Source organism: Megalops cyprinoides, chromosome 19, assembly GCF_013368585.1.
Source record: "Megalops cyprinoides isolate fMegCyp1 chromosome 19, fMegCyp1.pri, whole genome shotgun sequence".
Lineage (NCBI taxonomy): Eukaryota > Metazoa > Chordata > Actinopteri > Elopiformes > Megalopidae > Megalops > Megalops cyprinoides.
The window spans coordinates 23,981,201-23,996,669 of NC_050601.1; the positions used below are offsets into that span (position 1 = coordinate 23,981,201).

Below are 15,469 nucleotides of genomic sequence, written 5' to 3' on the forward strand. Positions count from 1 at the left end.
AGCTGCAGCACTGGTGTAGAGTAGTGGTGTGGGAATTCAACCTGAGGTCAGAATGTTGTCGGTTTAGGTAACCAGCTGGTAGAGTAACAGTTTCCTCAATAAAACCTGTGCAGCTTGGTCAGTTGTAACAATCTATGTTATGTAATATGCCATGGAAAATCTAATCACACCAGTATGTTGCCTTTGCACAGGGGTTGTTATAGTCTTTTATATGTGTGGTACACATTTTTTCTCACCCAGTAGATTCCGTCTCTGTAAAACCTACGCATGGCAAATCATAGTTTAATTTTTCGCATGTTGGCAAAGAATTTCACTCCCGATGTTGCTCGGTTCTTCATTTGGTGAGAACATTCACAACGTTGCTTGTAGAATAGAGTTATAATAAAAAAAAAAAAGGTGAGAGGCGGAGTTTCGTAACATCACATGTCAGATCGAGTAGGATAGTGGTGAGCTTCCAGCCTACTGTTCACTGTACCGGTGGAAGCGGAGCAGCAGGGAAGCGCGTGAGGAGGGACGCGGGGAGACGCCGCTCAGTGCCGCAACTATAGTCAAGCTCTGCAGGTAGACTCTTATCGCGTACAGACATCGCAAACACTTCGACTTTTAAAGCTTCCGTGTTTCAAAATGGCTGACCCCGTGCAAGTGAGTAGCGACGGAGAAGGGGGCCAGCGCACGAGAGGGTTCGCTAGGCAAGGCGCCCTCAGGCAGAAGAACGTGCACGAGGTGAAAAACCATAAGTTCATCGCGCGCTTCTTCAAGCAGCCAACTTTCTGCAGCCACTGCACGGACTTCATCTGGTAAGGAACATTCTGACTTAACATTAACTTCATAGATGCGCGATTGTCATAGGAACTGAAAGAGGAGCGGACTGGTACTGAGGCTGACTAGAGAGTGTAAGAAGGTACAGGTGGCACTTGATGCTTAGGACGTTTACACCACTTGTGACCATTTGTAATTTCAGCTTTATGCACAGTGAATTGGATAGTCACAACCATATGCATACAAATCATATGTATATGAAAACTGTCCTCAATAGGTCTACTTGTGCGCTACTTCAGGGGGAGCAACAGCTTGGATAGTCGCAAACTGTCATGCATGATTAGCCGCATCTCTATATGAACAATTACTCCCATGCGCATTGTTATGTATAATAACTGATGATGCATAATTATTTGTTGTTTATTTCAGGGGATTCGGTAAGCAGGGATTTCAGTGTCAAGGTAGGCAATATCTAACGCTCTATGACTTTAGCGATTTATGTCTAAACGACTTATTCTGCTGCTTGCAAATATCCATGAAATACATAAATAAAATATAATTACACAATCCATGAATCCAAATCTATGGAGGACCAGCCATAGATAGTTGTGACAATGACCGGTGCGCCTCTTCACTGTGTCCATAATAATGTCTACTTTTTAGTATTAAGTAACAGCACCGTTGATGCCAGTATAGTTGTTAGTGTGATATACAGGTGTTGCAAGCATACACATATTAACGATTATCTGGTTCACCACTTATCGCGCGCCCATAATACAGAACACGGGCTGCGCGCGACGCAGTTTTCAGGTTGCTGCTCTGAACGATGTCTTGCTTGTGACAAAAATGTCAGGTAACATAATGCCTCAGTCTACTTTCTGAAATCTTTAATGTGGTCGCGGGTACATGATGTATCAATCCGGTGAATTAAAACAGTAAATGCAAAAATACATGTTCAACAAGTAGCAACGCTCAAGACATCGCCGTTATAATGATATGCGCACATTCATTATTGACTTATTTCACTTATATGTATCGTATTTTTAGAGATCTACAAGTGTTGATAGTAAATGCAAAAAATAATGTTCAACAAGCAGCAACGCTCATTACATCACCGTTGTAATGAGATGCGCACATAATTTTTTTTTGACATTTTCCTTACATGTGGCGTAATCTTAGACACGAGCAAATATTGCGTCCTAGCAAAGCCACTTAAATCGTGGACCACGTTCACTCCTTCCCCTTTGTCCTGTCTCAGCTCGTTGGAAATAATCAAAAAAATGTTGTTTACGTAAAGAGGAGATTGCGATAGAATTTAGCAAGTTATATTTACGATGTAAAGTCTTCATACGTGTTATAATTTTGTGTCATAATGGTGCTCACTTAAAGGAAATAGCTGGACCTCCAATGGTCTACATTTACATCGATCTCATTCATACTGAGAGCGTTTAATTTTGTGTGTTTTCAAGAATTCGCCCTGCGAATCCACGTCTTAATGCGCGTCCGTGAACCCACTTTATGACGGGCAAGCACAACTACCGTTGCATAGATAGGGACTTGTACTGATTTAGGATCTGCTTGCCCAACCAAAATCTGAACCCCAACCACTTGTACTAGCACCTGGCGTCGTTCCAGGGTCAGAACGTTGGAGCTCTATCTCCACACTATAGGGTAGCCTTCCAAGAAGCCGTGGGAACCGTTTTTTTCTTTCAAAGTGACATGTGACATTTCGTTTGCTCTGTGACGTAAAACATCCACTTGAAAGAAATATGAGCTGTTCCTTCATCATTTGATTGATTGCGTCAGGCTGTGGCCTGATAATATGGCTGCAATGTTTTAAATTCAAGCGCGATGCGAGTGTTTTTGATTCACTTGTTTACGAATATTAAGCCTTTAAGAAATCGCTTTTGGAAGAAGGATCTTAGCCAGAAACATGGAATCAAAGCGTTACGCACATTTGGAAGCTTGAGGTTTTTACGCTTAAAATAGTGCCCGTCAGGCCTAAAATATGCAAAACTGTGATGTTGATCACTGTCACAGAAAACATCAATTCTGTTTTCATGTATACACTGAATAGAATTTCACTGCTATTCCAGTCGCAAAGCGTGCCAGTTCGCCTGTCTTTTTCTTGTGAGATTCCAGATGTTCTCGAGCTAACCTGTAACTGAACAGGTTTAAGGAGGCATAGAAAATGACCAAGATAGACATGAAAACAAAAAAACACTCATATAAAACCTTTCACTGGGAGGTTAGCTGGATAACAAGCCGTCTTCGTTAGGTGGTAGTATGGTTGAGTCATAAGAGGTCATAGATGCCAGTAACACTCCTTGGCTGAGTCAACTGTGCTGATGAACTTTAAACCGTCGGTGTCGTGAGAAACAAATAAGTTTGTCTTATTCTTAGATCTGACTAAATCGTTTATGAAACGGAATCAGTGGATTCAGTGAATCCGATTCACAGTGACTAACGCACATACACGGGGCATGACATTTGACAACTGGGGAAATAATAAGCTGGTGCATTATCAACAATGCGTTTCAGTAGACGGGTGTAAAATATCATCCAAAACGCTAATGCAGTTTCTCGTGTTTGCCTGCCTACTTCTCCATGTATGTAGTGTCTAGGGGATATTTAATTTATTCGAAAGGACGTAACGAGTGGTTTAAGAAAAAAAGATGCGCAATTACATTTGCGCAGGATGAGTACAAGCGTGACGCACCAGACAATAAATATTGAAATCAATGGTGGTGAAGATGGCCTTTCCAATCGTTTCTGCCAGCACTTCAGAACAGAAAATCAATACACCGCCAGAGGTCCTCTGGACAGAGGTTACTGTGTTTATTCGAGGGACATTGAGATTACTCTCTGCCTGTTTTCGGCGGGGTGAACAAACAGATTTACAAGTGACGGAACTGGTCCTTGCGGAAATTTACAAAACGAAGGCTAATTTGCTAACTTGATTTTTATGAGTAAGACTGCATTAACCCTCCCCTCTGGTCGTTTTAGGCCTTAGAAGACTCCTTTACACGAAAACGTGTACTGAAACTAATTTTAACCTGCAAAAACAGCTACATGGTTTTGTGTTTGAAGATTAATTTCAGATATATTAAATTAGAATTTATGCTGCAGGTTGAATCACAACTGTAATGCAAAATGGAAGAAGGTTGCAAACATACAGTTTGCCGTCATGTGATTAGAAAAGAATGGATCAAATACAGTTAAGGTGGAGTAATTTCAACCGTGGCAATTGCATCAAGAATCTACGTGTATTGATGTTTGCTACAGTTGATTTGATGAGTTGACATTGATACAGATATGCCGTTGACCTATAACCTTGATTCTGTAGAGACATGGTTTTGAATCGAAATGACCCAACCAGTGGTTTGAACCGCTACGAGTTTACACCGTTCACACCAAATAATACTATTGCTAGCCCTGCAAAGGAGCCGCCATTCCCACTGTAAACAATTACTAAACAGTTGGGTAAATTAAGAAAGTAATTCATTCGAGGAATTTATTTTTAATTATTAAAAATGAAAACAAAAACACGGTGGTAAAATTTATTGTTATGGGTGTAAGAGCTACCTGGAGTAAAATAACCTTTTGTACTCAACACATAGGGGCGAACCACTGTTGCATCTGATGTGCCTGAGAGAACGTAATGTACCAACAGAATGCTCATGTCCTTTCCCCACTAACGTACAATATGTTGAAATCTCCACTAAAGAGCGGAATAAACCGTTAACTTTCGGCTTATACGCAGGAGCAACCTCCGTTTTTTTGGCCGAAAGGTGAACGTACATTTATTTCGCCGGCTTTCTGGCTTTCTGGTGATACACACGGTTATGCACACGCATCAGTGTGAGTATTTTTGGCTTTTTAAAAACAGTATTTAAGAATCCGGGTCCTCGATCCTGAGTTCTAGTGCGGATATACGTATTACCAAACAGGGAGGCTTCTTACCTTTTATATGCACCTTCACAGTGCCAGGTACACATGGTACGCAGGCGGAGAAGAGGTGTCGGTGTGTCGCCTTGAAATATGATCTTGTAGTTCATCACCAGGACTGCACAAATTACAGATTTTTTTTTCTAGATTACTGCGTAATATATCGGCAGCGTTTGATGAACACTGACTTATTATAATGATGCGATGGTAAGTTGATATTGTGATTAACAAATATACATAGCCTGTTTAATATCCACCCTGCAAATTGGGTTTAGACAGTCTGGGATTTGAACTGTTGCCTACTGTTCATCCATTGAGAAGGCCAAGTGGCTTTCTTCCACTTCATATTAACTTTTTAAACACGTAAACAGGCCAAGGCTTCTGATGAGTTTTTGCAAAACTCTACTAATTGTACTGTAAAGTGCTTGATTATTTTGATAAGTACATGCTAATTGAGAGGAAATTTAGCTAGAGAGCTGGGCCTCAAATGACATAAACACTTCATGATTGAGGACAGGTTTGGAAGCACCACTGCCAACATTATAATACAAACAAATTAATTTGTACCAAATATTTTATACACTGCAAACCTATTTAAATGTACAAGCAAAGCTGGTCATTGATCTAAATTTCTTTTTTTTTCTCACTAAAAATATGCATTTGTTTTACATGGAATGGTGACTCTGTGGTTGATGTTGTATTGCTGCCACTGTCACCAGCCATCCACCTGGAGCATTCTTTACCTGATAGGGTCATTTTGACAAAAGTAACAACTCTGCAGGGTGGGGAAGGAAGGTTTGTGCTTGTGTGTGTGGCTAATTATGCAGGACCATTACACAGCCAGATTGCCTGGAGATTTCCCAAACTTGCCAAGCTCAGGAATGCTTGAGTGAGTGACTGAGTGAACACACTTTTTGTGACCTGCTAGAAAATGTGGTCACTATGGTTGGATGTGAGTTTTTTTTCCCCATTTCATCTTTATATTGCACATATTGCATTTGCTTATCCACTCTTTGGGGCAGTGGATAACATCTGGTAAGTGTGAAATGTCTGTATTGGAATTTTAATACAAAATTTTATTCTCACAACCCACCCACCCAAGTATCCAGACCCACATTGGGAACCCCAGCCTTACACCAGCACAGACTCCCATCCTGACCCCTTCTCCTGACCCCTTCTCCTCACCTTGACTCCTAGGTCACGAGGGTTGCTTATAGTTGCAAAAAAAAAAAAAAAAACTCCGCCCCATGTCATCTTGTGCTCATAGCTCAGAATAAAATGAATCCCTAAGGAGTCTTACACACTGTTCTGGCTCTTTTTGTACTGTCACCCTGCTGACCTGCCCCTGAACCTTTCTTTACATCTACACACGCACCAATCTATAAAAAGGACTGCATGTAGAGAGCGGAGAAGGTAATTATATTGGTGCTTCTATTGGCGCTGGCATTTTTTTCGCTCTTAATCACTCACCATATCCAGGGGTAGGAATCGCTCTCTCGTCACGTTGCGCTGGCTACCATCTGAGCCGTCTGCTAATGGACTGGGACAAAGCGCTGGTGTAGTAATCATGATAATAGCACCGTAGCGGCCGGGGAGGGAAATCGCTCAGAAATCAGATTATTGCACTTGCGGAGCTCGAGCGGCAGTGGATGGCTCTCCAGATGCTTTTTCAGGAGGATAAATGGGGGGTCGTCTCCTTCTTCCTAAAGGGCGCCGTAATTAGTGGTCGCGACGGGTCAACGATGACTCCCTCTCGCGGATGAGGACTCGGTTCGGAGAGGCGCAGTCGGTCGGAGGAACCTGCGAAAACCTGAGAGCGTGGAGCTCCAGGCGCGCCAGTACATGGCTGGCTTTGCGTGAGGTTGAATTGATTGCTGATTACAGAGCCCCCCCCCCACCCCCCCAAAAAAACAACAAAATACTCACTTGCATTCTCTGCAGATGCAATGTATATTCGAACTGAGTGTACCGCTCTCCAGTAAAGACTGTGAATAGGAAGAGGGTTTACATGGTAGCTATTCTGTCTTTGGATGATGAGACCATTGTCCTTAGCAGTAACAATCGCTAACAGATTAATGCTATTTAAACTGGCATGCTTATTAATAGTGCAACCCCCCAAAAATATCAAAGAAAGGGAAGTTTTCTGCCTTGGGTGGTTTGTGCAGTAGCTTGCTAGCCCCCACTGGCACTACCCGGAGTGGCTCGCAGGGTAGCTGGCACAGGGTTTCACTTCACCTCCAAGCTCTGTGTTCGGCCATTGATTTAATGTTGAGGGCAACCGAGGGCTGCTCTCTGGAATTTGTGGTCACCTAGCAACAGCCCACAACAACATTTTCAGTGTGGCTTTCCATGTACTATGTGAGGTGACCACATTTCTGCCTGTACGAAAAGAGTGCAGTCGCACACCATCAATAAGAGCCGGTTCTTTTTTACGTGATGTTTGGGCAGCAGGGTGGTGTAGCAGCTACCCCACCTGGTGGTTGTGGGTCCAGCTCTCCCCTTTTTGAAGAAAGAGCTTTGCCCCAGTGTAAACCTCCTGCCTGAAAGCACCTATATGACTGGAGATGGAGGGAGAAAGAGGAGGAGGGAAAGAGAGAGGGGGAAGGGGAGGGAGAGCGAGAGAGACAGGGAGAGAGAAGGAGAGGGATGGAAAGAGGGAGAGAGACAGAGAGGGAGAAACGGAAACTGAAATGAACAGCGTGTCTGTGAGTGCACTGGCGACAGGGTGGATTGGACGGGGGGGATAAGTGTGTGGGAGGATTGAGCCAAGAGTAGGAGGTTTATTTATGCACGAGTGGGTGATTCAGGAGGATCCAGCGTTGTGAGTGTGTGTGTGTGCTTTGGATTTTGTGTTTTTATGGGTGCATGTGTGTGTGTGTGTGGATGTATATACACCACAAGTATGTATGTGTTGGTGTTCGTGTGTTTTCATGCGTGTGTTTTTGAGCAAGTGTGCGTGTGTTTATGTATGTCTGCACACGCACACATAAGCGAACGGCTCTGTGGGTTCTGCTCTGAAGAAGCCATTCAGACACTGAATGAGAACAGCAGGAACTAAACACCCATCTGAATCCACAGTTCATGGTGAGAACACGCTTTGAAGGCCCCGCTGAAAAAGAGAGAGATAAAGACAGTAATAACCAGACCAGAGGAGCGAGACAAAGGGAGACAGTATTTTTCATTTGTTCGTTTGTTTTGCCCAACGCCGTTCCTCAGTTGTCCAGATCCTTGTTAGCCTGGCTCACCTTCTGTTCTATGGCAAGGTGGCATGCAGTGAATTACTGTAAACCAGTGATGGTTCATTATTGGAAAAAATCTTGTAGAAATCTCATAGAAATCTCTGACTTGCATTCTTAAGTATTAACCTATAAGCTAATAAGTCTGATCAATGCAATACAGGCTACATACGGGTAGTCACTGTCAAGCTGGTAATGACAGAGCACATATATACATAAAAACTGTTTGTACAGTTTTTGTACAGTTTCCTGTAAATATCAGGAACACTGGTCAGCCCCAGTGTGAAATGCATGTGCAATGCATGTGCAAAATGATAACTGATCCTCAGAGAACAGTCTTGGAAGAATCCTGTCAAGACTATAGATGGAGTTTGGGTGTGTGTGTCTGTGTGTGTGTGTGTGTGTGAGAGAGAGAGAGAGAGTTGCGGTGGCCTAATATCTCAGGTCCATTAATATCTCAAAATAGCCCAATTTTTCAATGTTAAAACCAAGGACATGCAGTTCCCCGGGCCCCACGCCCCGCCCCCGCCAGTCAAACAGAACCATGGAGACCCCGACATCTGAGGAGAGAGATTTCTATTTATTTATTGTTATTTGTCTGTTGTGCAGGCATTCTTTTCTGCAGGGAATTACAAGGCCATTGTGACACAATGCATTAAAATGCATATGGACAATAAGTACAGCAAGAACAAGTGCTTAGGCATAGAGGGGGCAGGAACACAGTGAATGAGCGTGGTTTGAAAAACAAACCAAAACAAAAAAAACACCATTAAAAAAAACAGCGCTAGAATATAAACACACAACAGTAATTACTTTAGTGTACACACAGTGGCTGACAATTATCCTCAAGAGCGGGTTCCCCATGGCATGCCAGCACAGCTCACAGAGCCTGCTAACTGTCAGCAAAGCAGAAAAATTAAGGCCTCTCTGATTCTTCATTTCTCCTCCTTCTGGTTTTTTCATTTTTTAAATTTTTTTTTACGTAAAGAATAACGAAAGATAAACTGAGCCGTGCTAGATCGCCATCTGATTGGATAGCCTTCGCTTCTCTCTGGTGCCGTGTGCGTATGCTGATTTTTTTCTTTTTTTTTTTGAAGGTCGTGGGCTTTTTGAAGGTTCTATAAATAGCAAATGTGCTCCTTTGAAAGACGGTACAAGGGGTGGTGGGGGTGCTTTGGGGGGGGGGGGTGTGGGCGTAAGGAGAGATGTGTAGTACTGGAGATGTGGAGAAGAATGACACATTTCATAAGAAAATGACTCATGCCGATAAAAAGGGCTCACAAGCACAGTTCCATTTGTGTAGGTAATGTATGTCACCAATACAAGGTACATTAAAAAAAATCAGCTACGTTATTCCATTATAAGCCATATAAGCCTGTTTTTTTTTAAAACAGATCGATTTTTGCTGCCATGATTTGGATTAATGTAATACATAGAAAAGCTAAATATATTTTATAATTCTGCAATAAATACATCCAATTACATATGTGGAAAAATCAATAACTGAACAATTTTCTTAACATACAACAGATTTTTTTCCAGAATCACAATGAAACAGTTCCAGATGAATTTGTATATTACAAGCATGCATTGAGATCCATTTCAAGCAAAAATGTCTCTGAAGAAAAATCAGAGAAATTCTTTTATTTTTTCCTGAGGGACTCACCAGCCCCTCAAATGATTGGCCAGTAGGTGCATCACCAGACCCCACCCCTCTCCCCTTAGCGCTTTCCCTCCCTGAGATGGCCCAGATTTTTCAGGCAGATCTCAGGCTGTGGCAGCTGAAAGCACTACAGTTGAGAAAGAGCTCACATGGAAAGATGTCTTCCTGTTGCCAGGAGACCATTCAGAATGTGAAGGTTTATGTTCCAACATTGCATACATCTGGCTGGAGTGTTTCCTACTGTGAGTGTCCCAGTCAGGGCCCTCCTTTCACTTCTCAGGGCAGAAGTGGTCTTTTCCAAAGTGCAGTCGACCATGGTTTCACCAGTTTCGGCTCTTGGGCACGATGCTGAGGCCTGAGGTGAATGTTCCTCTACCTTATGTGATTAACTTGATAGGAAGTTATGTTTGGAATTTTCGTTTTTTTAAGTTATGTGTGAATTGAAGTTATTGAAGGTCATTTTTTGGTCCAGTATTTCCCATAAACAGCAGCTGAGTAGTGACATCTGTGACAACTTCCTGTAATCCTCCAGATTCACTCAGAATGGAAATTCCCTGGACATGTTCACATGGTCATACCACCCTTTACATGCAAAACATCATTGTCATGGATTAACATGAGAATAAAGCTGTGTATCATTCTTGTGTCACTTCCACGACTGATGCTGGCCAGTGTGTTGGTCTTTCCTACCCGCCGTGTGCTGGCTGGAAGATTTGTGGAGGAGCACTGTCACTCTCTCTCTCTAGTGCACTGACCTCAGTGCTCGGCCATGGTGTCTGCTGACACTGGTGAGAATTGATCCTGCTGGTGCCAGTCCATATGGCAATGTAATGGAAAGGACCTAAAAGACCTAGATGTTAAGATTAAAATTAAGATATTCTTTCTGAATGCTTCAAAAGTCAGTGAAATTAAATGCATTCTTAGATGTTTTTGTTTTTATTGGGGTGGGTCGATGTGGTCGGCTTAGACTTTATCGGGGGCGATACCTTTTGTCAATTTTGGCAAGTGTCGAAATTATTCTGTAGTTATCTTTTATGTAATGGTTATTACATAGACTTTTTTTCCTACAAAATATCTTTTTTCACATCTTGAGTCATATAATTATTGATTCCTGTGTTCAGCATTTACAGCAAATACCTTGACAAAGGAGATGGCCCTGGAGAAAAATCGCACATTTTCCATTTTGAAAAACCGTGGAAAAATACCAGCGGATTGGCGTGGGAACCCGAACTAGGCCTCGTTGCTTGTGCTGGTCTTTGAAAGATGAAAGAGATGGAAGGTTCCGGAACAAAGCTGTAATCTGCGGGGCTGCTGGGAAGGATGTGAATGTCTAGTGATGTCATTCCAACGCCAGAAGGGCTTGAAAGATTGTGATGTGGGGGGGGGGGGGGGGGGGGGAGTTGCGAGGGGTGGGATGCCACGGCATGTGCTTCATCTCTGGGTCTACCGGAAGGATGATGGCTGACAGCGGTGTTGAGCTCTCCTGCTGCTCAGTCATCTCTGCCCCTCTCTGCTGGGCCACTGTCCTGCACCCGGTGTCACCCGGCAGTGCTCTAAAATTACCTGACTAGTGGGTCAGAAACAAGTAACAGCGGCTCGGGGTCATTTCTGTCGTATCCATTCCACAGCCATTCCCCCTGCCAGAACCCTTTAATGGGTGTGAGTGAGCGTTCGTTCTGCTTCGAGGTCTGAGGCCTCCGTCACTTGGGGACGAGGACCGAGATGAGGATCGGGATGAGGGTGCAGGGACGGCCCCTCGAGGGGTAACGGGATTAACGGGAGGTGCGCGTTTGGGAAGGAGCCCACCTGGGTGAAAGCTCACAGGCCCCCCGTAGCGCACGGACGCCCACGCGGCCGGCGGCAGCGACCCGAGCTCCAGGATGACTCGCGCCTCCCACGCCTCCAGCGGCGCCGCGGCGCTCTCCACACCGTGATTCATCACAGGCAGCTTTTGTCCCGCTTTGTGCTGTAGTCTGTCGTCGTTTAGGGGCTACCCCTTTTTGAAGCCGGAGCTACGCTCCCGTCAGGACAGCGAAGCGAATTCACCTCCGAGGGCTAGAAGCATCAGCCTCGGCAGAGACAGATGTTTCTGCTGAATGCAGCTTTGTCTGTCTGGGGGGGTGGAACCATGTGGGGGGGGGGCTCAAATTAGGAGAATTGTTCATTTTTTTATTTTACATAGTCCAGACACATGGGGAAGAGAATCACTGTCTTATACAGTACCCTTTATGTGAATACCTTACATACTTTACATTACTGTTATTTAGCTGATGCTCTTATCCAGTGACTACATTTACAATTTACAGTTGTATCCTTTTTCTGGCTGGATATTTACTGAGGCAATTGTGGGATAAGTACCTTGCCCAAGGGTACAGCAGCAGCACCCCAGCAGGAAACTGAACCAGCAACCTCTTGGTTGTGAGCCCTGGTCCTTACCGCTACACCACGCTGATGTTAGATCTGATTCATTCTCTTGCATCAAACTATTTATTCTGCATCGTAGTAACAATGTTAAGGTCTGCCATTTTTGTGAAGTCAACTGGCTGACATTTTTCTGTGTGTGTAAGGTACTTTCCCATTAAGGCAAATTGCACAAAATTGTAGGTCAACATTATAACATCTAAATTCACGCCAAAAGAAAACACAGCTCATAAAGATTAGTTGCGCCATCGACCAGTCAAACACGCATGTACAAACCAAGTTCTGCAAAAGGCAGGTTCATTGCAGCCGAAGGGAATCTGATTTCAGATGCTGTTTTGATTGGTTCATTTCTTGAACAGTGTGTCACTGTCCTTGGAGTCTGTTTCTTTGTGAGTGAAAGAGGTGGCCTCTCATCACTCGCAGTCTGGCCACAGGGCATACAGGGTGCAACAGCCCGAGTCGCGAGTCGCCCGTGATCTCATTCAGTTGGATCTGGTTCATTTTCGTGATTTGATTCAGTCAGATCTGATTTGTTCTCGTGATCTGATTGAGTTAGATCGCAAGAGTAGCATGAAACGGCAGAGCTATGGTTGGGATTAGCCTGGCGCACTCACGACAGCTTGAGAGCCTCCTGTTCGCCATGCTTTGTGATGCGTAACGTGTTCGTTGGCTGAGACAGTTCGAGACTGAACCAATGAGATCTCTGTGCATGAGACTCTGACCGTCCCATTTGTTTCTGCTCTGCATTATACAGCAGCACAAAACACAAAAAATGCAGACAGCCTCAAGTACCAGCCTTGTGTTAGGCCTGCTTCTTGCGTACTTACCTTTTTGATTACTCAGCCTTTGGGCTTATATTATCTAAGCTAAGTGCACGGTTGTCACTGGATATTTTTCTCAAGTCTCTCACGTGATTTGTTAAAGCTGGAGATCCTGACTCGGTGTAGCCCCTAAGACTTTTAGTATTACATACGTTAAAGACGTCAGAAGATACCCGACGTTCTGGTAAAAATCCCTGGCCCAATCCGCCGTTCCCAGTTTGATTGTCTAAACACACCCTTCTCTCTGTATGCCATCTGGCTTCACCTCTGTGACGGTGCAGACTGCCTCACACCCCAACCACAAACTTGGGAGAACCACAAAAGGCACTATATAAGTATATGTAGCTGTCATTATTATTTTCACAAAGACAGTTGCAGCAGTTGAATCCAGTACCGCATAGCTGTCAGACTCGCTCCTGCCAGAGAGACGCATTTTCTTTGGGAGGGGGATGGGGGGAGGTCACAAGATTCTCAACCACCACTCAGGGTCACAAGGGGCAGGGTCACAAGCAGAATGTTCCCACTGGGGTGGAAAATGTAAATGTGATGTATCGTTGAGCCACATATATTTTTACTGTCAGGTGGGGACAGCGACTCTGTCATGCATGCAGTTTCCAATCTCTGTTGCCATAGAGACGCGTGTTATTGACTGTTGTCATTGATTTGCTTGGCCTATGCCTGACGTGGTTTATATGTATTTCTATAGTTTATACATTTCATAATTTTAGGTAACAAAATGGAGGTGGTGCATTTTACTCAAGGGTTTGTGGCGTAGTGTCCCATCAGGATTTGAACCCTCCATGAGATAGTCCAGAGCTCTGTGCTTCAGCTAACAATACGGCTCTCTGCTCCAGTTGCATAACATCAATTGTGCTCAGTTCTTAGCGGCATATTGAAACTGAGCAATGCCTTACATACATGCCCATCAATATCTCCCTGCCCCCTTGGAAACACAATGTCTGCTGTGTTGTATCACAGAATATGCAGTCCCTCTTAAAGAATTACAATACCTTTCATTTCATCATGTCTGCTCCAGTTGTTCCTGTCTTTCCTGCCTCACTCTTAGAAAGTGAAATGGCTGTAAGAAATGTAAAGTTTCAAGAGATGTTCCATGGCCAGCCTGAATATGGACCTGCTGTTTGTGTCAAGTGTCACTACTGCTGGCTATTCCTCAAAGGAGGCAGTGTGAGTGGAGGTGCATCTCTCTCCCTCTCTCCCCCCCCCTCTCTCTCTCTCTCTCCCTCTCTCTCTCTCTCTCTCTTTCTCTCTCCTCCCATCTGTCTCTCTCTGTCTCTGCAGCTCTTTTACACCATCTCTCTTTGTGTACCTCTCTCTCCCTGTTTTTTACTCACTCTCTCTTCCTTTATTTGTGTTAGCCTGTCATCTGCTAATTGTTGTTCAACGTGTGCAAGGCGGGGAGCATTGTGGGTAATGGAGCCGGAACAAAGCGGCAGGCCCATCTCTTGTGCGGCGTGGAGCCTCGGCGTTTGTCAGTCTGCAGCGAGCCATTATGTTCTTGTGGGGGGGGGGGAGCATGAGTCATGCAGCAAACACCAGGCAACTCAGGTAGACTATGGTTCCTCTCAGAAAAACAGCAATCCCAGGGAAAGCTTTTGGTTGGACAGACCAAGCATCGGCAAACCAGCCCCACCTGGGGCCCTACACTCAGCGTGACTGACCAAACACGTTCCCTGTGGGTCTCCTTATGTACCTGGTGACTCCAGGGAACTAGGAAAAAAATTCAGGCTCCCACCCATGTGTATGAATGTAAAATAGTAGCATGTGGGTGAAACAGGGATAATTTGTCAGGTCGTGCCCCTGGGGCGCTTCGAGAGGCGCTTTCAGCGCACGAAAGATGAGCGGGCGGCGTGCAGTTCGCCTCGGCCCACGGAGGGCTCTCCCATTTTGCGTCGGAGTTGCGTCAGAATGCCGTCAGCCTCGATGATGCAATCGCCCCCCCCGTTCCCGGAGGGGGGCCAGGACAGCATTCGCAGGTACAGAGGTGTAAATGGCTGTCACCTCGTCCCCGGAGGATGCCCCTGTCTCCTGTCAGACAGAAGAGAGTTGCAATCAGCGGCCGCCTCGTTCCTGCTCCCTGTACGTTTCGAACCTGCAGAGGTTCACAGCCGCAGCGGAAATGATCATTACTCTATAATTATGCTTGGACCAGCCTTTCTCAGGGCAGCTATTCTCACTCAAATCTTTACTTACTAGTTTACCTCGTTTGTGAACACACTCCCCTTGAACCTCTCACCCCTCTATAGTTACATACAACTCAGTGTTTTTAACAACTTACATTCCACTGCTGCTCATGAAGAACCACCCACTCCCCCATCCACTGCACTCATCTGACCTCAGTTCAGTCTGGACAATCTATGAGAGACGTGACAGAGGTCTGTAATCCTGCATGCAGATGATTACATTACAGAGATTATAATTCCACCGCTGTTGGTAGAGGCAGTGCTGGTAAACCTGACACAACATGGGTGTCGCTTTACGTAACTCACGTACAACTCAACCCCATGACTGGTTGCTGCTGTTTTCACTTTCATATGTGAACATTTATGAATATTTTACAGAATGTATATTAAAATTACACATGTTGTGAAATGCATTTTTCA

General features: G+C 44.5%; 1 protein-coding gene across 2 annotated transcripts in view; it reads left to right on the forward strand.

Moving 5' to 3' along the window:
• Positions 1 to 455: 455 nt before the first annotated feature.
• LOC118793927 (protein kinase C beta type) overlaps positions 456 to 15,469 on the forward strand; it is a 99,394-nt gene continuing 84,380 nt past the window's right edge. For both annotated transcript variants that reach the window (XM_036552012.1, XM_036552011.1), the window contains exons 1-2: positions 456 to 797; positions 1,189 to 1,220. In XM_036552012.1, the coding sequence (XP_036407905.1) occupies positions 625 to 797; positions 1,189 to 1,220 (205 nt within the window). In that variant the 5' untranslated portion in view covers positions 456 to 624. The remainder of the gene's footprint in view (positions 798 to 1,188; positions 1,221 to 15,469) is intronic.